This window comes from Amia ocellicauda, chromosome 11 (genome assembly GCF_036373705.1).
Source record: "Amia ocellicauda isolate fAmiCal2 chromosome 11, fAmiCal2.hap1, whole genome shotgun sequence".
NCBI classification, from domain to species: domain Eukaryota; kingdom Metazoa; phylum Chordata; class Actinopteri; order Amiiformes; family Amiidae; genus Amia; species Amia ocellicauda.
The window spans coordinates 23,606,085-23,632,197 of NC_089860.1; the positions used below are offsets into that span (position 1 = coordinate 23,606,085).

The window sequence follows — 26,113 nt, forward strand, 5'->3', positions numbered from 1 at the left end:
AGATGAGCTCTAACTAGTGCATTGTACAGTCTGAACATCACTGCCCTTGTTCTCAATTCTACACTTCTGACAATATACCCTAACACTCTGTTTGCCTTTTTTATTGCTTCCCCACACTGTTTGGATTAAAACATATATGGATCACCCTATACATTAGAAAATTTGCTTGACCCCTAGATCATTAAACTGATTAAGACATGTATTACAGTGGAGCAATTTAAATAAATAACTGAAAGAAGAAGTAATTGAAAGGCGAGTCCAAGCGAGATGGCCACATTAAATTCCAGGCCACCATGTCACATGACCTCATTATCACTGTGTATAAACGCCAGGTGGCAGTGTTGAGCTGAGGATTAGTTGAGAATACTGGCGTGTCATTGTAAAGGTTTTCGTCATAGAGATTGTTGCAAAGACATTCTAGGCCTCTTTGTTGTCCGAATTCCCCATTGTGAAACAATTGTCAATCTCATAGGCGAAACATTATATTATAGTCCCGGATAAGGGCGTCTGCCAAGAAATAAAAATAATAATAATAGTCACTTCACTTAGAAAGGACGTGAAATATTCGATTTTAGATTATTGAAATGCAGAATAATATTTTTTTTTTTTAAATGTGGGTACTTGGGAATGATCTATGCAAAATTAAATACATGCTTACCGTGGTAGGTAACAGATCAAAGGGTTTCTAGACTCCAAAACTTGATCTTGTTCCGATTGTATTTGATGTTTCAGAATGAATGTTTTATGTCTAGAGAGGATTCTAAATTGCTTTATGCATGCCGAGATAAAGACAGCAAAAATTAAATTCTCTTACACTAAAAATACTCCTGACCTGATTTAATTCTGCAAAGCCAGAGATGCTTCAAATTAAATCTGAGTTAGAACTGCTGGAAGCTACTGTTGTCTTGCACTGTTACACAAAGAGTCAAACCCAAATATGTAGTAGTAGAATTCAAAGGGACTTTTTCCAATTAAGATTTCTGACTTGGAATGATATGTGATAAAGCCTGTAGACATGTTTTTTTTTTTTTTAAGACACTAAGAAGGTGGTCTATTTTAAGAGACATTCAACATAATATGCATGTAGAAGTAATTACCTGAACATTCTTTAATTACATGCATTTAGTTAAATTATAGTATGACAGGCTCTGTCAAGCTTTTCATACTATTTGAAGACACACTTTTTGAATAGGTTGTTTATTATACTTGTTTTTTGTTTTTTTGAAGGCGAGGGTACACTCTAACCAACAACAGAAAAAACGAAGAGGTTAGTCCTGAAATAAAGAGAATGATCTGAAACTATACACTATAAACCATTAGGGCTATGGCCTGAATTCAATTCAAATAACCCATCTGACAATCACAAATTAAAATTCCAGTCATTCAGGGCAGTTTGGGGTTTGCATGGAGCTTCTTGCATCTAATCAATGGAAACCGAAGCGCTAGCTTTCAGAATGGTGCATCGGTGGGCGTCTCCAAGCATGATTCATTCTAGGCCTCAACCGAATCACTCGAGTCCCCCGAGTCCAGTTTAAATGCCACTTTACTGCATGGATAATCATTATTGTTAGTAGTAGTGTTATTATTAATACTAAAAGTAGTTTATAAATTAGAACTACAATGTTTATTATAAATACATTTCCCTTTCTAGAGCCAAAAAGATGAATGATCTAATCAGTGAAATAGGAGTGTATGAAATTCCCTTAGAAAAAGCTATTGCCAACTTTGATTTTCCGATCTACTAAGGAAGAAAACGCTGTACTATAAATTAACACTCTGTCCAGTTTTTCACAGTTAAGTTTTATTCATTCAACATTTCACATTACAAATATTTAAAAATTATGCATACTGTTATAAATAGTTGGCTGCAAACAATTAAATAACATTAGATTTTTTTTTTTTTCCACACTAGCACTTCTACAGACCAACTCTAGAAATATGGACATTTGTATTACATAACTTAATTAGAAAGAAAAATACAAAAATAGGAACTTATAAATGTGAAATGACATAAAAATTAAGGTGATATCTTAAGTAAAAAAATGCTATTAATAAATACAACAACCTTCCCATACACAGTTAAAAACTATTGAAATTTTGCCATTAAGTAACATCATTAACAGACAAATATTTAAATATCTTTTCCTTCTGAAAATGTGAACCATATATTGTTGAGCACAATATAGCAATTAGTAAAAACTAGACACTTTAACATATTAAAAGCTTCACCTCAAAAATATAACAAAAAATCTGATCAAAATTATAAAAATGAATTATACATTCCAATTAAAAATATACCAATTAACTGCTAAATACATTTTTGACCTAATAATTACAATGCTATCAATCACAGTAGCTTGAAAATAAAGTAACAAAATAAGCAAATGAGCACAAAACTTTTAATGTTTTAAAAATAACTTCAATTATTTATATTAGTACAAATAGTTTGATTTCTTTTTTCTCTTATTTTTTTCTATTTTTTTTTTTTACAAACACCAGCATGAAAAGGATTACAATAACAGTAGAAAATGACTGTGAAAAACATATTAACATCATCTTTAAATGTCTGCAATTAAAAATGGCATTAAAGAATTACATTGCAAAGATTATTTTCTGAAAAAAGTTCAAAAAAAGTATTGCACATAACAACTCGAAGTTAACTTGCAACATTTACCACATTCAAGTCTTAAATCCCCTTTTGTGAAAGGTTTAGCTCTTCAACAGAAAGGGGGGTGTATTATCAAGTCTTTCCAACAGTGTCCTATAAAATGCTCAAATCCTGCACTGCAAAATTTATTTTAGAGTTTTATTTTTGCATTCGGCAGAGGTCTGTGTATGGAGAAGGCATATAGAGTAACACATGGGGGTCCTTAAGAAATTAAAGTTTATAAACACGTCGGTATCACAACCACAACAATAATTTTAAAAGCTAATTCCTGTATTTATTTATTTATTTTTCTTCATGCATGCTAAGGATTACAATATGAGCTAGTTGGCAGTTCAAGAATATATATTTTAAATTTAAAATATTTAAACACCTAACATCCATTCTTGTGATACGAGGTACAGCCTAACATTTACCAAATCCGTATTGTTTATATATTTCAGCTACCATTACTGAGGGAGCCTGAAAATTGTTACTTTTTTATTTCTAGTATAGCCATGTGCTGAATGCATGTTTAGAAATATTGACATTAGTTTAACGACAACCTATTCTCGTCATGCTTTAAGATCAGATTTATTTAGTTTTTTTACTTTTAGTTAATACAGAAACATCTAGTGGAAAAGATATAAGATCTTTAGCAATACACTTTCGCTCTCTTCTCTGCAGATTCAAATTCACAACACCAGTGCACGCTTATATAGTTAAAAAGTTTCCTCAGCACTGAAATGTATAAAAAGCAGAATCGAAAATAATATATATTAAAATCATTCGATTTTTTTTTTCTTTTAAATGAAGTTTACCATATATGCAGATCTCTCAGTAACAAAAGTACAAAAGCTACCTTTCACAATGTGAAAAATTGAGGTATTGCAAAAAGGAGTTTTTTTCCATTTGTGAAAAATGTGCCTAAAATGACTGTTGGAAAAAAAGATATAGAAAAGTAGTGCATAATAAATGTTTATATGTGCATGACAAAATAATTTAGCTAGAAAACACTGTACCAAAAAATCAGCAGGCCATGTATAAAAGAATCTTTTTTTTTTCTCAATAACAGCAAATTCTTCAAAAAGTGTTATACTACTAAAATGTTAACCCACCACACCCACAAACTTAAGTCATGGTAGCACTGGTGTAACAGTACACCATCAAGCCAAAACAAGGATCATTTCTCACTACTATATTAATAAGTTATATTTCAGCACTAAAATCCCTGACAAGTTATATGTAAGCAAATTCAGATACTACTGTAATTACCTACACTAGCGTAAGCTTTTGTTGTCCAAAACCTGTTCATAAGCAAGCTAATGCAGCTTCCTCCAAAATATTCAAACTGTCTAGCAACAAATGTCTCCATTTTGACCTTTGGAACTTAGTGAATTTATTATTTTGAGAAATGCCTCTTATCTCTTTAAAATAATGAAGTTGTACTGGTATCTTTCAGGTCTCCGACTGCTTTAACAATTTGAGGCCAATCTTTGGTTTGCTGGAGCCCATCTGAACATCATAAGAGAGAGGAGAGAAAAAATAAAAATAAAATAAAAAGGAAACTAACAAAAAGATGGAAAAAAAATAAAATAAATTAAAAATCTAAAATAAGTAATGAGTCATCCCTTGCAGTTGCACAACCATCTTTGGCTGTAGTTCCCTAAAGTATCTAGGTATTACCTTATTACCTCTTTATTGCAGTCATCATTTGAGTGAATAACTTGCAAGTGGCTAGAAATATTAAAAGCCTACCTGCTGAACATGCAGCAACCGGACTATTTATTGTGCATCACATGCTATACGTTAGTTGCAATAAAACATGCATTAATCGTGTTAGTTGACATTGGTGATACAGAAGGGTGACGGGGAAGGCGGGGGGAGTTCAAATTTCTCTTAATCGTATGTTTTCACGTCTCTCTCACGCGCACGTTCACTCTCCTATGGTTTGTGTGTTTTCTGCGATGTATAAATGTCAACTAAAAACAATTGAATTAAAAAATTAAAAACCTGGGAAAGTTGCATTAATGCGCACTGGCGAAGGGTTCGATTTGAGCAGTTTCCGATAAGCACTGTGCTTTACAGTTTATGGTGGGTTAATAAAATAACTTTGTTTTTCTATTTTCAGCATCGGCTAAAATTTCAACACAGTAGCTATACTTTTTTTTTTTTTTTTTTTAATTTTCAAGATGAAGACGACAATGTTAATTTCTAACCCTGCCAACATACAGAAAGAAAAAAAAAAACACTGGAAATGCGCTTCTAAAATAGGTACCTTTCGCTGATGCCTTTTTTCCCTTTGTCTCTTACCTTGGATAACTTTACAAGGGGGAAACAGCTTGTTTTCTATACCATATTCAATACATTAGCAGCAAAGCTTGAGGTATTAGGTTTTGCTTGTCAAAATGGAGAACAAACGCTAACAGCTGTGATGAAATTAGTATTATCAAGTAACCTTAAACGTTGGGATGGTTTAAAGAAATGCACGTACTGTACTCTAGGAAAAGGAAACACCAGTCTGCAGCCATTATTTTTAAGCCAATTTTGATCAAGCTTTGGTTAACTACTGGGAGAATTTATTTCAAATCTGCATCTTAAAGTAAAGAAATAAGTGCACCCTTCTATAGCAAGAATCCTTTTGTAATCACAAGCCAATTGGTTGGAGCTACACTTGGTTTTTCTCCTTGAGAAACCAGTTTTAAATTGAATGATTTCCAATGCCCAGTCCAGGTTGAACTGTGAGCAAATGCTTTTTTTTTTTTTTTTGTTACAGTCGTATCAGACTCTGAAACATATGAAAGAAAAATAATTTGCATCATACTATATGTAACGTGAAACGCACACCCAGCACTGGATACAGAGTGCACTTTCACTTCACTTTTAAAGGGGAACTTACACATACAAAGATTTAGACGTGTTCTACTTTCATACATTTCATAGGTATAGCACCCCAGAATTGGGTCTGGAAGTTACACATTAAAAATGCAATTTTTATTTTATTAACTGAAAGAATATAACTCTTAATGCATTAGTTTCCATGTGCACAAAAAAAGTAAAAAAAAAAAGTCAAAGAAAAAAATGTTTACCCCATTTTCTTTCTAAATGTGTTCACTAATATAAAGAATTCCAGTTTTCAAATAACTTAAAAAAAAAAAGTAAAAAAGATAAATTAAAAACTAAAAATTAAAAAAGGAACCAGCAACAGAAAAGTGCATTTATTTAGTATGACATTTGCAGCTCAAGACGACGGTGCCTTTTCAGTTCCAGCGGAATGAAATGTGCCGGGGACGATCCCCCCCCTCCTTTACCAGAGGCTTGTGGAACTCCCTGCCAGCGCGGGAGTGGATAGCAGCCCAGCAATATTCACAGTAATACTGAAGACAGGTTACATTGGCACAGAAGAACGGGGCGAACTTCCCACCACAGCGGGTCCCCTGACATTCATCGCACAGCTGATCGTCGAGGACATATGGCTTCACTTCCACCTGGAGGACAGGAGAGAACCACGGACACCACAGAACAGGACAAAACACACAGCTGGTTAACACTCGGCTGGGTCCAAGGTTACTTAAGCTTACTTTAAACAAATAGCCTAGACTTTGCACAGCAGCACCTGAAGATGCCACGAGCAGCTGTACAACACTCAAGCTTATAACACCAGCAGTGGGTAATCGTGGCCATGGTGCATAGTCTGCTAAGCTTTTGTAGGAAACCGATAATGAAATGCATGAACTATGAACATTCGCATTCAATTACAAATCAAAGCGACTCCACATTTTAATACAGTCCTTGGAGAACTTTAAAAATAAAAATAATAAATAAATAAAATCTGGAAAACAGCAGCGAACTACTGTGGCAATTTTACATAATAAGCAAATACTTGGTCTTGGGAAGATCTACTGGTTTCTGCCTAGATAATTTCTGTGCAATGCAAAATATATTCAACTGCAATTAAATAAAGGAATATTCTGCACCCAGGGGATAAGAGTTTAATGTATTGGAAAGCAGTGCTTCAATTTTCTTCGACACTTTGTATATAGCAGGAGTTTGTGGCATTGTAATGAATTCTGAAGATAAATTAAGCCATTATTTCACCGTGATGAATTCTACAGTAAAATAACTGAATTCAGGAAGCAGATGAGGAGTACAAGCTGATCAATATCTGTCCGTGAGAGAGACGTAATTTTTACAAAAGTGTTAAAGAAAGGCCTGCATGCGTGCCTTTGACTTGCAATATTTGCCTGGCAGGAAATATCTGATCTGATCAATTAGGTCCCACGCAAGATTAATGTGAAATGCCGGTGGAACGAGAGACTCGATACATTGTTCCTATTTTGTCTAATGAACCAAGCAGGAGAGAGACTTTCCTGTTCATGTAAACAAAAATAAAGAACCACTAAATCCAGCAAAAGCCATGCAAACACATTTCAGGAGATTCCAACATACAGAAGAGAGCAATCTACCCCTCAGTGCCCAGCTGTTACTGACAGACAACCAAATGATAAAAGTAGCTGGATCATGCCAGATCGCATACGGCTCCAGAAAATAAGAATTCCTCGTCTAGTCACACACGCCGATAGCTAGAGTGACTACAGAGCCCCTCCCATCATATCTTCCTGCCATCATGTCTGAAGCCGCCCCTGTAGCGAGCCTGTGCTTCTCACATGAGTTTGGCCTGCGCTGGTCTGCACCAGTGTCTGTCCGTCTATCTGTCTGTGCAAGTGTGAGAACAGCCGGGCCGTGGACAGGAGCGCTGCACTCACCCGTTTGTCGATTTCTCCGTGCTGCAGCTGCACAAAGCGCGCGCTGATAGCAGCAATGTAGCTCTGTTGATTAGAGAAGGCGACCCGTCCGGCTCCTTTCGGGTATTTGAGCTCCGGGTCTGTGTCGATCCCTGCGTAGCAAACCCCTCCATACAATCGGTCCATAATCATGGCGAGCTCCACTGAAAGGTGAACCACATCAAAAGACAGGAATCAACAGGACTCTCGACAGAGGTCACACACTGTGTACACAAACTTCCTCGGCCACAAAACCAACTCACTGTTCAACTTATTCCATGTTAATGATCACCGAGAAGAGGTAAACTAATTGCACCTTGTGCTTGTTAGCAAAAAGAGCTGTAGATATGAATGTCAAAAGGCCAATTTCATTGCATACGTCTGATGCCGATTTAATCTCATTAAAGTTCAAAGGCATACAGTGCAAAGCGTGTTTGTAATGTATGATCAGGCTAAAGCTTAAACTGCTCAGCCAAAAATAAATAAAAAGACGCTAACCTTAATGAAGCCTGACGTTATTCTGTGTAATGAGTTTTAATGTATAATGAAATTACTCCCAAACAATTGCAGACATGTAGTGCAAAGCAAATGTCCATTGAGATGCAGAATCAGAGCAGGACTTACCTGCGCGCAGCGGTCGTGGAACACCACCAACAAAAATAGTCTTCCTTGGGTCTAGAGGCTGGGAGCCATCCATCACAAAATCGCTGTCATTGAGATTCCACGGGCGAATCTGAACCTGTCAGCACAAACGCAGGGTTAGAGTACACAGCAAATCAAAGGAAAAACAGAACAGCAGTGTGAAGCCCTCCGTGCCAGAACAACAAGTCTAGAACCCAGATTGATCTACTTATAGGAAAGACACCTCTTTTACCCCCAAAAAGATGAGAAGCAAATAAGCTTACTGCACTAAATGCATTTCTATTGTAAATGTATATATATACACATATACATATAAATGAAAATAAATAAAAAGAGGACAGAGGAAAGAATGGCTGAGAGAAGAAGTTGATCACTGGATTGACCCTTACTGGTTTATCTTTAATGGTGGGACTGGAGACGCAAAGATAGAGTTTGCCATCTTCCTCAATACAGGCGTCAATCAGGGCCTGGACAGAACTCTCATCTTGGAACAGAAGGAATGCATAACCTGGGAAACCAGCGATGAGACAGACGTCAGACACACAAGGCCTGCTCTCACAGCTAAACTGAGGTATTAGTAATTGATCCGGCTCACTTCTGCAAAGCCATCCAAAAAAAAGGTTTAGTTTAGTTTCACTGTGACCTATAAAAACTGCTGATTACCCCAACATCACTTGGTTTCTATCTGGTCATAAATGGTTTGGGGATTTTGACAAGGTGTTAAAGCCTCGTTTACGGATTGCTTACCTTTAGGAGGAAAGTAAGATTTGCTCTCTGCTTTGTGAGGCCAGTCCACAAAGAGATGTCCAAAGCGCCGGAAACTAGCAGTGATTTCATCTGGAATGGAAAATAAAAATACAAATGCATATTATGATATAGATAAAATACAATAACTGGATCCTGTCTCAGGTAATGCATGCCAATGTTAAAAGCAGTCTACATAATCCATTTGAACACTCTTATGATAGTATTTTAAATTGCTTTATTGTGATACAAGGTACTGGAGAATAAATGCATACAAAACAAAACAAACAAAAAACAGATCAACTGTGCAAGGGCAGCAAGATGAACAAAAGCACTCTTAAAATGCACACGTCATTCATTCCTGTGGTATGATTAAGATCTCAAAGGTACCGTTTCCGGGGATTTAGCTTTTCCAGGATATCTTTTGAAATTTCTATTACAGTTCTATATTTAAACTCAATCCCACTGTCGTTCTACTTTACTGCGCACATATAATTCAAAATCAGCGCTCTATCCAGAAAACAATATTCTATCTAAGACCCCACAACCCTGCTGCAGTACAGTCCTCCTTGCGGTTATATATATTTAAAAAAAAAAAAAAAAAAAAAAAACTAAAAAACTAAAAACCTATCCTTCAGTATACCTACCCTGGAGGAATGAGACAAGTTTCAACATCAGTTTAACTGGAGTCACAGTGATGTTGTAACGACTGTCAAACGCAATGCAATTTCACTATTTTTGTAAAGGTATGTGCAGATCTACAACCGCAGTGTCGTAATGAACACAACTGACTGCATGCTGGCATATTGTATTGATCGATACTTCAAGCCCTGAACAATGAAAAGAAAGAAAAAGGGAACATTAAGGACAGACACTGGTGACTGTCCCGTCAGATCCAAGTCTTGTCCTAGTCCCCTACATTTTAAGTTAAGGATATTTCCATCTGAGACACAAAGTGCGATGTACAAACTTGTTCTAGCCGATGTGCATTAATGTACTTCATCATAATAAGGTTTATAGAGAGTTAATAGGAAGCACAACGTATAAATACATACATTTACTTCATTATTTCAATCTATCCGCAGCCATACCTTCATCGATGTCTGGAGGGAGGCCTCCCACGAACACTTTGCGTGAGTAGCGCTCCACACGTTCCCCATTCTGGTGGGGAAAGCAGTGCGGGGAGCCCAGACCAGGCAAGCCCTGCTCAGGCCGATCGTCATCCGGGAAACCATCCTCCATGGGGAATAGGGAGGAGTGTCCTGAGAGAAGACACCACCGCACATGCTTAGTGAGTACACAGCTCCCACAAAGAAGCCCTCATTCCAGGGTGGGAGTAACATATCCAATATAGTTAATAATTTTTTACATTTTCCATTAAGAGAGAAGATGGATTTTTATAATTAACTGTAAAACCCTGCAATGTATAATTACCTATATACAGTTAATGAAACCAATACATTTCTGTTGACCACTATGCAATGAAATGTGTAGTGTTTATGGTAAACCCAGAGGACGGAGGTGGAAAATGAGGTGAAGGAGTTGAACAGGATTTTTAGAATGTACTATTAGTGGATCATTTTGGCTTGGATTTCTAAATTGTTTTTATTGGACACAGTTTTTTAACCCTAACTGCAGTAATTCTTGGCATTGTGTGAATGCCACAGGGATTTCACTGGCTTGAGTTATTTACTTCACATAAAACCCTTATCTTTTACAATGCATTTTCAGCTCTGCCTGTATTTCCACAGAAGCGAGCGTCAGTCTGCACAGCAGGACTCTGAATAGCAAAAAACGGTGGCACTTCTGAGCAAACCCGCTTTCCCTACAGTCCCATAATGATTTCCTCACATAGCGGTAATGCATTTTTACAAGGACTGAACTGACACATCTGCCTGTCACAGCCTCTGCAGGGGTTTGTTATTTAGGGGCGGACATCCTCGGGGTAAATAGCTACAGTGAAAACTGTACCTATAAAGATTAAATACCCAGCTTGTTCACATTAGAATCAGCTCACGGCCAAATTTCCTGTCATTTGGCTTCTGCCAGCATGCAAACAAATCTGTGATTGTCATCTGTACACCTACTCAGACAACCTTATTAATGCATCTAGGGAACAGCCACAACTTTTTCCAAGTGTCTCTTGCCATCAGTGAGGAAGAGAATTATTTATCTCCCGCCATTTCCTAAATGATTGCACAACAAACAGGATACCACTTCACAAGATCTAAGATGCTCTACAACACCGTTAAAAGGGTGATGACAGAGGATTACAAAGTGCTATTTTCTCCACTGTCTCAAAGGCTGTGTTAAGAAACAAAAGCGATTTTCCTTCGACAGAACCTTTGGCGTCTTTTCCCCCCAGTTTAACCTTGGCTTTCTCGAATTACTCCCATTTCAAACCGAAGGGAGCAATTCACACTGCCACAGTGTATGTTACGTGCTTGGCTTTTAGGCCGATCCCTCTGCTTCCCTATTCTACTGACCTTGTGATTGTTTTTGGTATTAAGTTGCTTACCATTATCAAAGCCCCAGCTGTTTAATGCGTCGCCTTATTATTGATTAAGTGGGGGGAATGAGAGAATGAATTCTATAGTTTAAGCACAATAAGCCTAAACTGGCTGTGACACAGCCTTTGTCTCAATTTCAAATGGGTTCATTCATAAGAATCTCACACTCAAAAGTGTAGGATAAAATAAATGCATATTTAAAAAGGTTTAGCTGAAGTCGTAATCAATTAATTGTAGAAGACGGAATTTTATCACTAATCGTAAATAGCTTTGGATAAAGGCGTCAGCCAAATTAATACTGCTCTTGTGAACAGAATTGTACTGTATAAACAGCACATACAAAGCAACAATTCATGATTTTTGTCTCCCCCTCCCCTCCCCCATCCTAATAACTGAAGTGCTTTATCTGTTCACAGACTGCTTATCTTGTGTCAGGAAAGCAAATAAGTAGTTTTTCTTGGAATTCTAGTTCATTTTACCAGCTTAACTATTTTCCTTGAAGCATAAAGCTTAATGTCATAATATGCACTGAAGGGTTTAGGGAATATTAAAAAATCTAAGTTGTTGTGCTCTTTATTTTTTTTTGTAAGTTCAAGGATTACCGGAAAGTTTGTCACCACTGTTTTGTATATGTGTCAGACATTATTGCCTCTGATCGGTCTGTAACATGTGACCGATCTCTTCCAGCCAACTGAAACATGGCACCGTCTCTCAAACAGGCCATTAAGGTGAGCTTCCTGGATTGTATTATTGCACTGCTTCCATCTCACCCTGTTCATGTCATTAAACTGTCTGCAGACACCATGAGAATGAGAGTGACTTCAATTAGCCAATGAGGTGCAAAGATGTGAGGAAGGATTGATGCAGTGTTGTGGTTTTTAAAGGAAAAAAAATTAATAATTATATATGAGATTGTGATAAATATATATTCATGCTATTAAACTATTTTTTAAAATGTTTATTAATTTACATATATTTTTTTTTTTTTACCTCGTCGCCTCCCATAAGTCCTTGCTGCTTGTAAAATAAGACAACAGAGCTGGTGAGGATGTGGGCCACAGTGTGGATGTAGTAAATGCATGACTATTAAGCAAATACATCAAAACCTCAATACTTACATCGAAATGCTTCAAACAGAGATCTCAGATTAAAACAACCAACCACAGTACTAGTCTACAACCAAAGTTATTGCTCTGAACTTTTCTGCATTTAAAAGTATAGATTTTCAGCCTTTGATTAGTTACTTATTACAATTATGTTCGCTTGCTTTCACATGAAGGTTGAAATATGCAACATAAGTTGTCTGTCTGTCTTCCAGTCTACTCTCTAGTCACCTACTACTGCAATCATATAAGCTGAATCTATATTGTTACAAAATAAAATGTGAGCACACACATCACACAAAAACACAAAATAATATAATATTACTCCATACCATTGATGGGCAAAGGACTGTCTCCCCCTGGATGCGAGAATCCTAAGCGACCTTTAATGAAGAAAAGGAGAGAGAAATTAATAAAAAAACTAAATAGATAGTGAAGGCCTCTTATAAAATAATTGTGTGGATCTTTAAGTCTCATTTGTACCCCTGTTGCATTTAATCAGAAACAGGCATTCAGCACTAGCTTCCAATCATGCCCAATCGATCAAACCATTTAATTATTTAATTAGCATCAATGAGCTCTATGAGCCCAGCAAGGAATACAAAACTCAAACAACTTAGTAATAGGGGCAGGATGCAGCTCACCCCCCACCCCCACATTGCTGTGCAAAGTACATACTGTACTTTGAGAGAGAAAGAATTACTTACACACATGTTTAAGTATACACATTGCCATACAGAGATAAAGGGACAACCCAACACCCACCCTAATCCAATGCAACCCCCACCCTGCCTTGCTGAGATGACACTGCTGGGTGCCAAGAGAATTTCTCTCACACTGCTCTGAATTGGGCAATGCTCAGGGAGTCTCAAACAGGTGGAGTTCTCGTCTTTCGAGATCCAGGGTGTGGTGGTGTTTTGGATGTGATACAGCCCCAACCAACCCAAGCCAAGCACCCCCTTTCTGACACACCCAAGGTGGCCTTAAGTAATCTTAGGGTGGTTATGTCTCTGCAATTACCTGCAGGGCTGTCTGTACAAATGCTGCAGTACAAGAACACAGTCTCTACAATTTAGCAACCTCATGCAAACTTCCCAATTAAATTAAAATACATACATACAATCACACCCATACTTGTCAAGGAACAACTTCAGTAACATCCACATACTCACCAGGCTACTGTGCTTTTTCAGCTGTTTAGTTTTCTTTTTTTTTTTTTTAACGATCAAAGTTGTTTTAAGGAACTGACAATACACTTGATTTCTGGCCTGGCAAGTCACTCGGCAACAATATACACTGTCAGTATGGCAGCACTTCCCTAACTGACAGCAACCACACAACAATCTTTAAACTTAAGAAATCTGTGAAACATCCCAAAGGTCTTAAATGTAAGCAAATGTATTGTTTTGTATTAATCTGATTAGATGGGCTAGTGGTTCAACAAGGACACATTTCAAAACCTTCACCAGATTCCAATGAATCAACGTTTAGAAAACTCAGATTAGGTTACAGATGTCTTGACAGTCTCTAGGAAGAAAAAATAAACTGTCAATATGGTCTGACATCAATTCAGAGAAACACGCAAAGTGGTATGTATATTGAAATTAGCGTAGTCTTCTCAAAGCTTTAAAAGGGCACAAAACAGCACTTCCTGAGAAATATATATAAAGAATGCTTCCTTATAATTTACATCTCGCCTAATGTATGAGAAGATCTATGACTAATTCTTAAAAGATAATGCAGTTATAGCATAATAATCTTACAGCTGTTGTGACTACAAAAAAATAAATACTTGCAGTCAAGGGTCTCCACCCCCCACCAGAATTTTCACCATATATGGTACTTTAATTGAGTAAATCTATAGCATAGTAGGCACTTGCAGAAAACTGAACTCAGTGTCCCTTTTAACAGCCAGATGGGAAAATAAAAGAAATTCAGAAGCATGGCATTTCCTATACTCCCATTGTCCTCAAAATAATACAATCATAAAATAATCTTCGCAATCTCCTATTCACAAAATAAATAAATCAAGAAAGACGTGACAAACATTAATTGTGGAGTACTACACAAATAATAATCCCGCCAGGGAAATAATAAATTGGTGTCAACATTAAGCCGTAAACCACGACAAAAATAATAATTAACCTGCATAAAACCACTGTGCTAGCATTTAATAAGGGAAACAAGGTTATAGGCTTATAATACCTATATGTAGCCTAAACTATGATATTAGGTGAAGCCATCGTACTGATGTCCATTGAACACCCCTTGTGGTTCTGGTATAAAATGCTCAGTATCTAGAGCATGATGTGTAGTCTACAAATCCGACGTCAGACACACCCACAGGTGCCACCAAATGCTTTCAAATGCTCATCAAGCTATTCACGTCACCTACTGAAAATACAGCTGATGTTCCACATTTAGGATTTTCAGATACAATTAAAGGTACACTGGAAAACACCAAGCAAATGCTCAAATGTAATCGTATGGAATATTCAAAATGTCTGAAAGCGAAGAGCTGGTAGTTTTAGAGTCAGTGTTGGGTATTTTAACAGCATCTACACTAAGTGCCAAAGCCATTTACATCCCTATTCTGATTAAATGGAAAAAAAGAAAATAAACCATTTTGCTTTTGCCTAGCTGTATAGCTGAATAAACCTCACTCATAAATTGCTTTACTATTAATAAGCTATAAAATTACCATTTAACATTCACTTTAAGATAAAGCCACACTACAAGTACATACTAAACACGTTTGACATTTAATTTTTGTATCATTTATCTTTAATGAATGTGGTTGGACTCTCATCTCAAAATTGTAGCAAGGGCTTTACTGATAACACAAACTACTCCATTTCAAATCCCATATATAGCAGCATCCTAACAATGCATGATGTACAGCAGGCCCAATTGCGTTCCAGTGACACTGAAGGGAGTATTGGCTTCATCAAAAGGATGCATACCTTTCAGCGAGTCTTGCTCAGCCCTCATGATGTCAATCAAGGAGTTCTCCAGAGAGTGCATGTTGAAGCCATCAAATGATCTTGTTCGCTCCTGCTGGAGGGAACAAAAGACACCAAGTTTATTTAAAAAGAAGGGTTTGGAATAGGAAAAACTATAGATGCTTATTAAAATTTCTTTCCAATAATTCACATTACTTCACACACAATAAAATAATAAAAGGCTCCAAAGAAATTAAGAAAATACGAATGGTGCCAACATTATACCTGAACAATAATAAAGTGCAATGCTGACATGCACCTTTCGACTCTCACCAGGTTTGGGGCTTTTTCCTTAGTTTGAATTAACAAACAAGTCCGAGGGCAGGGACAACGGAGGAAAACTAAATTCAATAAAACGCAATGGGCATTTGCATTAATGATAAAAAAAAAGTTTCTACCATTACATCATGCAGGATCTGCAAACTGCCTACACTGCACTACTGCTGTGAAACACCTCATTAACTGCAGAAAAGCAAAACCCAGTAAAGAACATTACAATAAGTGGAGGGAGGATATCGCGATCGACATGACCTTTCAATTCCCAGCTAACAGGAGGAAGAGCACAAAGGGACCATCTGAAGCTAACAATGCATTTTTGCTGACGTAATGTGCAGCGTCAGCCCCCTTCCAATGTCACCGTTTTCCTCCGCAGTCTTTACAAGGATAGGATGTGCTGTACAAAATTATGATGAAAACGCACAGCTGTAAGCACTGCGTGTACAAACCAGCACTGTCATGTGCCGTCTCAAGATACACCAGAGAGCCTCAGAAAATGTAAAGGCCTCACGTCGTGACACCACGCTTTTAGTTTTGACTTAAGCCATTACTTTCTCACAATTACTCTGATGTAGGCCAGGGTGAAAACACAGACCTGTGTTCTTCCAAGCATGCATGAAACCTGGTGACCGAAAGCTTTTTTTGGCACTGCTGGAAATAATTAACAGTTTTATGTCTGTGAAGCTAAACAAGGCCTGTAATTGCCATGCAATGCATACACAAATAACACACTTTTGAGAGCAAAAGATCATGTCATGATTCAATAACAATGTAAAACCAAGCAAAACAAACAGACATGCTCAGATTAAGTTTAAAAAATAATTGTATAAGATAAGTCAACTTGTAGAAGATCAGTTCATAAAATGGAAGCTCTACCAAAAGCAAAAGATTAAGATGACAAAACTTATAAGTGTACAAAAAATGTATTCTGTAAGTAATTAACTACAATTATTTTTCTTTGAAACCCCACTGAGATTGCATTTCAGTATTACTCAACTTGTCAAATGAAATTAACTAATAAGCATCCTAAATCAAATGACACTGCGTAAAATATCTGGAGGTTCAAATAAGGATTTTACCCAAGGCCACAAACTGCAAACCTTATGCAACAGGATTGTGCTGGGAAAATTCCAAGTGACATAGGTAACGCTCAACAAAAGCCTGAAGCGTCAGCATCTTGTGAGAACAGATAGGTCCCAATACCATACAACTCAATACAAAAGCCTTTCTGTGTGTACAATCTGCCAAGCACAGGAAAAGGCTCACCCTTAGTTATTACCTTGAATAGTTGTTACACACCTTTATGACCACCACAAGGTTCAGAGCTGTATACAGAGTGGGAACCCAGTTTTCCATACTGTACCTGGGAGCAAATGGGCCAGTGGAGAACCCAGTGTAGTGCAATAACAGCCAACAGAGACAGAAACCTACTTCAACTTCCTAACTTTTCTAACAATCCACACAGTCTGACATTTTGCAACCAGCCAGATCAGCAAAAGTTAATAATAAAACAAAAGTTCATTGTGCTTTTTTCTTGGGGGGGCTGCAGGAATTGGTGTTAATAAAAACTGACAACTTTATTTTTCCTGCAGAAAACCAAAAGCATAAATGTGTTCAGTTAGGAAGTTACCAGTGTTTTTCACATCACCATGTTAGATGTGTAAGCTGCAAGGAAATGGCAGCCTTATAGCTGAAGGCTTCACAGCAACAGCGGACTGAGATACAATGTTACTGCATGCAGCCAATAGACACAGAATATCTTTCATTTGCATAAAAACTACCATGCACACACGACAACTACAGACTGTCCCAGTGAAATCTAGCAATCCCAAGCATGTATGGCCAATGGTAACCCTTTGATTAAATCTTATCTACAGTTGCTAAATGTCTCTATGTAGATCGGCATGGATCATGATTAGTAATTGTTCAATGGGGCTGCCCACTATCATTGATCCAGCCTCCCTCGAAAGAGCACTCTGAATCCACCACTCAAACTCCTGGCACACAGAAATGTTCAGCAAGCTTTACAGCAGTCATTATTTAAAATAATTATAATAACAATTTGTCACCATTAATATTAGCTATTTTACACCTAAATATTCTATAACGCTCGTTTTCTAAAATTAACTAAATTGGTATCCATTAAGAATCGATGGACAACGCACCATGGGAGATTGTCTTTTTAGCCATACTTGGCTCATGAAGTGCAGCTTTTACAAAGCGGCATTCCAATTGTTTCTTTTAAAAAGTCCTTTTAGTTTTCTTTCTTCCAGACTCTTCGCTAAGTAACTACACTGGTAACTTAGTGCTTTACTGAGCTCCTAAGCCTACTAGTTTTCTACTCAGTCAGATTTTTTTGATTTATTTTTTATAAAAAGAAAGATTTTTGGATATATGCCAGACAAAACCTCAGAAACAGCCAACAATGAAAATGAGCAGCCAGCCTGATTTTGTGGTCGCAAAGGATGATTTTGTCATCTGCTTACAAAATCCTGTGTACATGACAGCTCCACGTCACACTGTTGGAACAAGGCTCTGGAAAGGGGAAGGCGAGGCATTTTAACTGGGCTGCCACTGTGTAGAGACACTTGACATTTTAATCATTGGTCATATCTTGTTTTGTTACACCCCTGGTTGTATAGTAAAAAGTTAAATTGCTAGTAGTGGACATTTTTATTCAAGAGGGGGCACAGTGGAATTTCACAGTGGTGCATACAGTGCAACTTAATCATTTAGGTTATGCATGCTTACACACACACAGCAACCAAGCATTGGAGGTTATGAAGGTTACTGTGCCTGAAACATGAGAAAAATGCTGAAGAGCACAAAATAAAGACCTGAAAGCACAATTACTACAATTTGGAAAAGAAAGAACATTCTGAAGTATAACCAAAATCTAGTCATCATCTGTTTTCACAAGTTGCATTATTGTGGTAGTAGAAATTTAGAAATTCAGTAAGCAAATTTAAAAAAAAATATATATAAGTAGTTACAAATGGCAAATAAAGCCATTCAAGACCAGCATCTTCAATGCATTAAGCTAACATTATTTTTCAATAGTGATTGAAAAAAAACACATTAATCCAGGCAGAGGCTGAATATCAAGGCACAACTAATGAAAAAGAGGGGGGATATCAAAGCACAACCTTGTTTTTTTATTATATATATATATATATATATATATATATATAGCTGGTCTAAGTGTTTCAAAGACTTCAATGCTAAAACGGTTTAAAAAAAACATTAATCCTCTGTCCACTGGGAATCAGAAGCAGGGGGTGTGGAATTTTTCCCCAGGAGCCCTAAGATTTACTCTGATGATAAAGTAATTAAAGTAAAGCCATAACACTTAATCAAAACTGTTTCACTACAACATCTGTGACAATTCCTTTTCTAGATTCAAACATGCAGAAAAGCTTTGTATTTAACTGAATTAAAAGGTAGAAAATAGGGAGGTAAAACCCACAACGTGTGAAAGCAGGGTCTGAACTACAATTTCGGTTCTAGAATAAAATCTTAACTGATTACAACACACTAATTTCAGAGAACAGTAGCACATATGGAGCCAGAAATTAGGTTATATAATGATTTGATTAAATTATATCTATTTCACAAATGTAAATTGTACAGAAATCTAATTTTAACCATTTCTTCTTCCTCTCACTATCAACAGCTGAAGAATAACCTGTGCCATATGCACTGGAGTGTACAAATGTGTTATACTAATGTTATTCCTTACAGGCACAATGAAGAGAAGAGTGAATCCATGACTGAGCAGTATACACACAGCAAACAGATGCTCCAGTTTTTTATTTTAAATGTCCCAATTCAGCATTACTTTTTCATTATGCCATTTCTCCAGACACTCAATTTACACCACACAGCATCACGCACAACCAAGACAATCGTAAATCCAATTGTTACGGGTTACGGGAGATTTAGAAACTATGGCTGAATTCAACAAAAAGAACAAGCCTTAAAATAACATTAAAATAAGGGAACAAAAGATTGCTGGTCTTATACTGCAAATGATGCTTGCACTGTATTCATTCCCAACTCTAATCAAATCAAACAACCACTCAGATTTCAGCTAATTCGATGATTATTTCTCACAAGATCAATTCTGGCTTCTGAGGTGCTTGTCCTGTGCAAAAGTTGATAAGCTGAATACACAAGTCATTAAAAAAGTGAATTATTTACTTAAGCAATGATTAAGAGAAGATAACTGAGCTATTTATAATTTCAAATCTGATACAAAAAAAATCCATTTGTATGTTCTAAACATTCCCCCCGCATATGAATTTTCCCCTTCCCAGGTGACCTATTTTGGTCTTTAACTCAGTCCAATCTTTTTATGGTGTTACCTTCCATTTTATGACCTTTCCCATAAAATTACTTAAGTGCAATATACCTTGTCCATCCAGCAAAGACTAAAATACTCAAATGATATCCAGACCATTCATAAACTGCAATGTTAGCACTTAATCTAAATCATATCCTGCCTAGGATTTTGCATGCATGTAAAACTCTGCTGCACAACCAGATGCAGGTGGACTGTGAAACAGAAAGGCAGCTACCACAAGTATGAGAGCAAGAGGCGAGAAGACGAAAGCCCAGCTCTAGTTTAAGACCGAAGCATGGGGGGTAAACTCCAGCTATAGTTTCTACACAGCTTTAATATTATGCACGCAATGTAATGAACTTTTACTAATGACATCCTCTTGAAGTCTTCACTGCAGAGGCATAAACTACCGATGACTGGTCATGTAGTTTTCAGATCTACTTTTAATGGCTCATTGCCATATTAAATCGAAGTCTTCCACTTCCTGGCTCAAAGTTAGAGCATGGCGCAGTAAAAGCTTAGTAAAATTCACAACATGCCTCCACACCCTATAAGTCTTCAACAGGCAAGTCTTATACCCCCCACTTCCGGTCATGTTGAATGCAGGCCGTCCTGGGCATCATCGAGCTGCTTCAGGGGCACTATCCCTGTGGTTTGCAGAATTAAAGGGTAGATTTTCAGAATCTCCCATTTTTAAACCCTTGCCGGTTTTCCAAGAAGCATCTGGGTGCGAGCTCAGGCTTTCACCCTTGCTACAGAGCGTGCTTTACCTACTGCCACAACACCAACACACCATTTCTGCATCGCGTCCCCATCTGCACGTTGCACGCATGGGTCACTTTCAAAGCAGGGTAGCTATTGAATAATGCATTCTTTTCCCCTCTATTTTCATATTCCCCTCACATTGGCAAACACAAGCCCAAACATTTAATACAGTAATGTTTTGGGGGTTGCCATCCTCCCATCTAAGATGAATAAGGACCGAAGGAACAACAGATTGTTTACCTTAGAAACCTGTTCCTACATCCTTCTCAGTCACAATGGGACTGGTCAGAAACAAGCAACACACTGAAAGCTGAAAAAACAGTATAACTGATAAGATGGTTCTCACCGTTACACTCAATTCGCCCCTGGGCAGTTTAGTGTATTATTCTGAAATAATAATCAGACCAACTGAGTCGTCACCCCCTCACCCACAGCACCCCTGCAGTGTATCCCTCCCCAAAATCACTCAAATCATTCTCTCACTTTTTTCTCTTCCACTGGTTAATTATAAATGCCTCCTCTGCTTCATCTGGGGTAGAGCTCAATTCCACCACAGAAGTAAGCATTGCTAGTTTACCACTTATTTTTTATATTGCAAACATGCTTGAATAAGAAAAGCACTAAGCCTCAGGAAAAGTCCAGCTCCCCTGAGCAGGGGTCTGACTCAGGCTGTGCAAAGCAATTACACACATTCATAATTAAAACAAAATTCAGGTAAGACTTTTTATTGTATGCAAAACAGAAACCACCCCCCAGAAAAAATATCCACTGTATTACATTTTAAATGTGTATTTTTCCCCTATACACTCACAAGGGCATGTTACCCAGATGCAGGCACAGGTTTTATGGCATTTGCAGGTGGAGTAACAATCATTAGTCAGATGTTGCTTTCTTTCATGGTGTGCACAGTACGCAAAAACTGGGGGAAAAAAATTATAAATGAAAACGAGCCAAGAAAAATTGATTTGATTCCCCAAATCCCACATTTCAGTTGGATTGTTAAAACTCATTATTTGTTTTCCATGTGCTTTCAGGCATGGGAGATGGCTACATTCATATTTTAAGTCTGAACCAGGGTATAGAATAGCATTGGAGCAACTGCCCCTCCCTATTTTCAGTAACTAAAATACAAAAAAACAAGGAACAACTCAGTGGAAATGTGTTTTAGCATTATGAGCTAAGCATGTCACATGCGTAAACTTGCGTTGTTTTGTTGGTTTGCTTCTTCAGGTTGCTGATGCCATAACGAAATTAAAAATGGAAGCCAACCGACTTTTTGTAACAAGTGGGGCTGTGCAGATGCATTGGAGCTGACATCCAAAGACTTTAATCCTAGTGAGTGTGAAATCCATGGAGGACTAGGCAGGGGGGAGAATAAAATAAAGTTAAAAAAAAAAAAAAAAAAAAACGGGCTCCTGCTGGGAGTTCCTGCTTTGGGGCGAAGATAGTCTCTCAAAATTAATGTTCAGATGAGTCAGAAGATACAGTACTTCAAAATGCTAGATCTTAAGGCTAAGAGGGTTAAAAACACATTTCCTGAATTACCAAAGGGCACTAGTACACACAATACCTTCCTCATATAAGACTGTGATAAATAAGGGTGTGATCCATCACAAGGCAATGCTAACTATTCTCATCAGCATGGCTTTTTTTCCCTTCATCCTTCGCTTTCCTCACCAAATGACTGCATCACCAAGGTTAAGGTCCGACGTGACCAAGAAAAGAAAAGCTGAATGATTCTACAAGCACACCCTACCCTGCAGAGCCACTCTCTCATGCTGCAAGTCAGGCCTTCCTCCTACAATTAAAACACCGATTGCCAAATCCCCCTTTCATACTCGAGTTTAACGCTGCATAATGCCAGTTCTGCCTGTGGATGATCGTTCTGTGCAGCTGGCACTGCTAAAAAGAAAATACAATTTTAAACTTCTCAATGAGTGAAGCATCACTGGCACTGTAATGTACAGGGGGTTTCACTCCCAGCACCCTCAAAGAGAATTAATAACCCCATTGGTAATGCTTTGCATTAAGCTGTATTTTCCCCTAATCAATATGGTACATGGGATTTAGGACTCAGCAGACCAATACAGTTTCAGAGAAATATGCTACATTTTGAAACATTAGAACTATTATAAATGCTAATATAACAAAATGCAAAGGTTATCATTAGCTTCATTATTATTCCCAAATCAATAACTATCAGAATGAATATCACTGCAATGGTCAGTCCACTATTCTGCGTGCGGTCATTGGGCTGCAGATTTTTTACAATCTTACAATTTGCGTTTATCAACAGCATTTCATTGAACGGTAAAAGAAAAACCTGCTGCTTTTGACTCACTTGTCCTTGTCTTTTTATATCTGCAAGACATGGCTTACAGAGCTGGAATGGCAGGGCCACATTAGTCATCCAGCCCTGTGGCATTTAGAGCATACGGCTTTGGTCTATTACTGCAGTGCATCTATCAAATGAGGCCAAGGGAAGGCCTTGCGTTAATCAGATTAGGCCTTTCAGAGTGGTTGGGAGGTTTACAAAAACAAATCTATATGTATAAATGTGAATATACATACCCACAGACATATACATACACAACTTTATTTATTTATTTTTTATGGTGGGGGGGGGGGGTGGTGCTCACCTGAAATGGAAAGATGTTCTCGCTCCGGCTCATGCTCTCTTCCATCCAGGATTTGGGGTTGAAGCCTGGGCTCGTTCGGGAATACTTCTGCGATGGCATGTGGTTGTTCGGAAAGGTCTTCTTCAACGGGGATATGGAGTTTAGGGGTGTCACGCCACCATTGAGGCCCCTGCGGTAATCCCGGCCCTGGGAACCCCCCCAGCCCCCATAACCCCCTCCAGGGCTCCAGGAGGTGGAGGAAGGGGTGGGTGAGGGGCTTTGGTAGCTGCCCCATGGTGAGGGTGGCTTACTCAGATTATTAGCTAAATGGGGCAACTGGCTGAAAGCAGGATTCCTGTGAGGGAAGGGCGGGGGGTGGGGGCTGGCAGGGGACCTCCTGTGCTGTTGGTGCTGGTTGTGGGGGTGCTGGAAGTGAGGGTGCGGGGGGTGGTGCTGGGAAAGGGGTCCGATCTGGGGGGAGAAGTTGCCCCCAAAGCCAGGGCTGACATGGTGGGAGAAATTCTGGAACAGCAAAGGCCCGTTATTGGCAGAGGCGGCCGGGTTGAAGAAGCTGACGTCTTCATTGATGATGGTGGAGGGGGTGGGCGGGATAGCAGCTGACCAGTTATTGAACCCGGTCAAGGAGGAAGAGGAGGAGGTGGTGGACTGGGCTGCAGTCCCCAGCCCTGTGGTCTCCTGGTAATCGAACCCTGTCAGCACCGGGGACTCAATTCGGAGCTTTTCCTTCCCATTACTGCTCTCCACCGTACCATTCTCCCCTTTATTCTCCTCCGGTCTTGCCTTCTCCAGCTCAGATATGATACCTGCTTCCTGGTGACCAGGAGACAGCTGCTGTTTTTCTTGCGTTTCTTGTATTTCCTGTTGCTGCTGCTGGGCTTTGGGTTTTTCTGACCCCAGAATCTCATCTTGCATGTTACTGTGGGCAGCTGCTGCGGGAAAGAGCCAAGCCGATCCAACATTACTGGCGTTGGCAGCTGTGTTGTTATTTATAAAAGCAGCAGGACTTGGGGATGCATTCTGGTGATGATGTGGAGGCTGCAGATGTGGATGAATTCTCACAGGGAAGGCGGACTTATTACCGGTGTTGTTTTGTACTAAGACTCCAAACCCGTAATCCCCCATTTAGGTTATCCAGTAGATTTTCCCCACAACACAGTATTTTCTTCCGTTTCTGTATTTCCTAAAACAAACACACACGAACACACGGAGAGAGAGAGAGAGAGAGAGAGAGAGAGAAGGGGAAAAAGGGCGAGAAAGTTATTTGATTATCAATTCGAGCCCAATAAAACTGCATCAAATTAAGAGCTGTCGACTGGTCCATCTGATCCCGTCCATCGATGACACAAATTAAATGTTTTTAACTCTATGGTGTTCGAGCTGTTTAAAGGGATTTTCAATTGCTATTCAGGACCAGCAGCTTTTCCTATCCTAATTATAGCCTGATGACGTTTCCAAAAAAATACGCCAGCGTTTCCACACATATATTTAGCTCATCCACACGTACATAATTGTGTCTCTCCTTGCAATCGCGTCTGTATTAAGAAAAACATAATACACATTACCTGGTCGTTGTTTTATTGCCTTTTGAAGCAAACACCTTAGCTCGACTGGACCATTTAAATACAGGAAAATTTTGATGACGTCTTCTGTTTGATCAGGATTTGGGCCAGTTTTTCTTCTCCCCCGGTGCAACTGACGCCGAGGATTATATGCACATTTCCGTGGAGGCGATTATTAAAGCCCAAGCGAAATAATTGGACTTTTCTTCAGCTTTTTGCACCCTTGTATTAAAAAAAAAGCGACGAGATCCGCTTCGGTCTGACCACAGTCAATTCAACTGCGGCTCAGGGAGCTCAATGGCCGGCGAGTGGATGTCTTTCTAATAATTCAGACTCATAGAGGGGGACCAAATCCTGCACAAGCTATTTCTGGCCGTGTCGTGTGGGTTTTCTCTCTCAAAGACACAGCCGGAGCTTATTTTCTTTCCCCCAAAAAAACTATTTAGCAAACAAAATGTACGTCATCGGTCGTTCCTCCTTGGGCTCGTTCAATAGAGTTTCAATCGTCTTCCACTCAAATATGCGTCTCTGTCGGTTTCATGTTGTGCTTCGTGTTGGTTTCTTTCGCATGTGCGTCTCTCTTTTCGTCTTCTGTGTTTTGTTTTTATATTTATTTGTCGTCGCTGCGTTTCTTTTCGCCGCTGTCCTTCTCTCCTCACAACCGACCGAAGCTAAATGACAGCCAGACCAGTCGTGAGACACTTCCGGCTAGAGTCCGGCCCCTCCCAGACGCCCCGCCCACAACGCGGCCGGCACGGCGCAGGCCACACCCACTCCCCCAGCAAACGCGCTTTCTCATTGGCCGCCGCTGCCGCAGCCACGCCCATGCGCCCCCCTCGATCTGCGCACTGTACAATCGTCTCCCCTCCTATGAAGGTCAGCCGGCAGAGCATCCCCTCCCTTCCTCTCTCTAGATCCTCCCAGTGAGGTCCACGTTGCTTGGAAATCATGGGGGGTTGTGACGAATTGCATTCGCTACACGACAGCAATCTCCCATCACGAGCAAGTTGTAGAGGAAAGCTCCACCTAAAAAAAAAATGAATAATAAGTTACTGACTTGATCTTCCTGGAAAGGGCAAATACAGCAAGAGGCCTGCTCTGCA

General features: G+C 38.8%; 1 protein-coding gene across 7 annotated transcripts; it reads right to left on the reverse strand.

Annotated features, from left to right (window-relative positions):
• Positions 1-1,906: 1,906 nt before the first annotated feature.
• On the reverse strand, positions 1,907-25,696 carry cpeb4b (cytoplasmic polyadenylation element binding protein 4b). Of its 7 annotated transcripts, none has more exons than XM_066717026.1 (11): positions 25,014-25,696; positions 23,452-24,622; positions 15,391-15,484; positions 12,760-12,810; positions 12,315-12,341; positions 9,906-10,076; positions 8,818-8,907; positions 8,460-8,578; positions 8,053-8,167; positions 7,411-7,592; positions 1,907-6,132 (listed from the first exon to the last, which is right to left on the reverse strand). In XM_066717026.1, exons 2-11 carry the CDS (start codon positions 24,571-24,573, stop codon positions 5,905-5,907), a joined length of 2,199 nt encoding a protein of 732 aa, XP_066573123.1. In that variant the 5' UTR covers positions 24,574-24,622; positions 25,014-25,696; the 3' UTR covers positions 1,907-5,904. The 7 variants fall into 7 exon arrangements, with proteins under 7 accessions (XP_066573123.1, XP_066573126.1, XP_066573125.1 ...); XM_066717029.1 differs by having other exon boundaries at positions 12,315-12,338; positions 15,391-15,481; positions 23,452-24,631; XM_066717028.1 differs by having other exon boundaries at positions 15,391-15,481; positions 23,452-24,631.
• Positions 25,697-26,113: the final 417 nt, after the last annotated feature.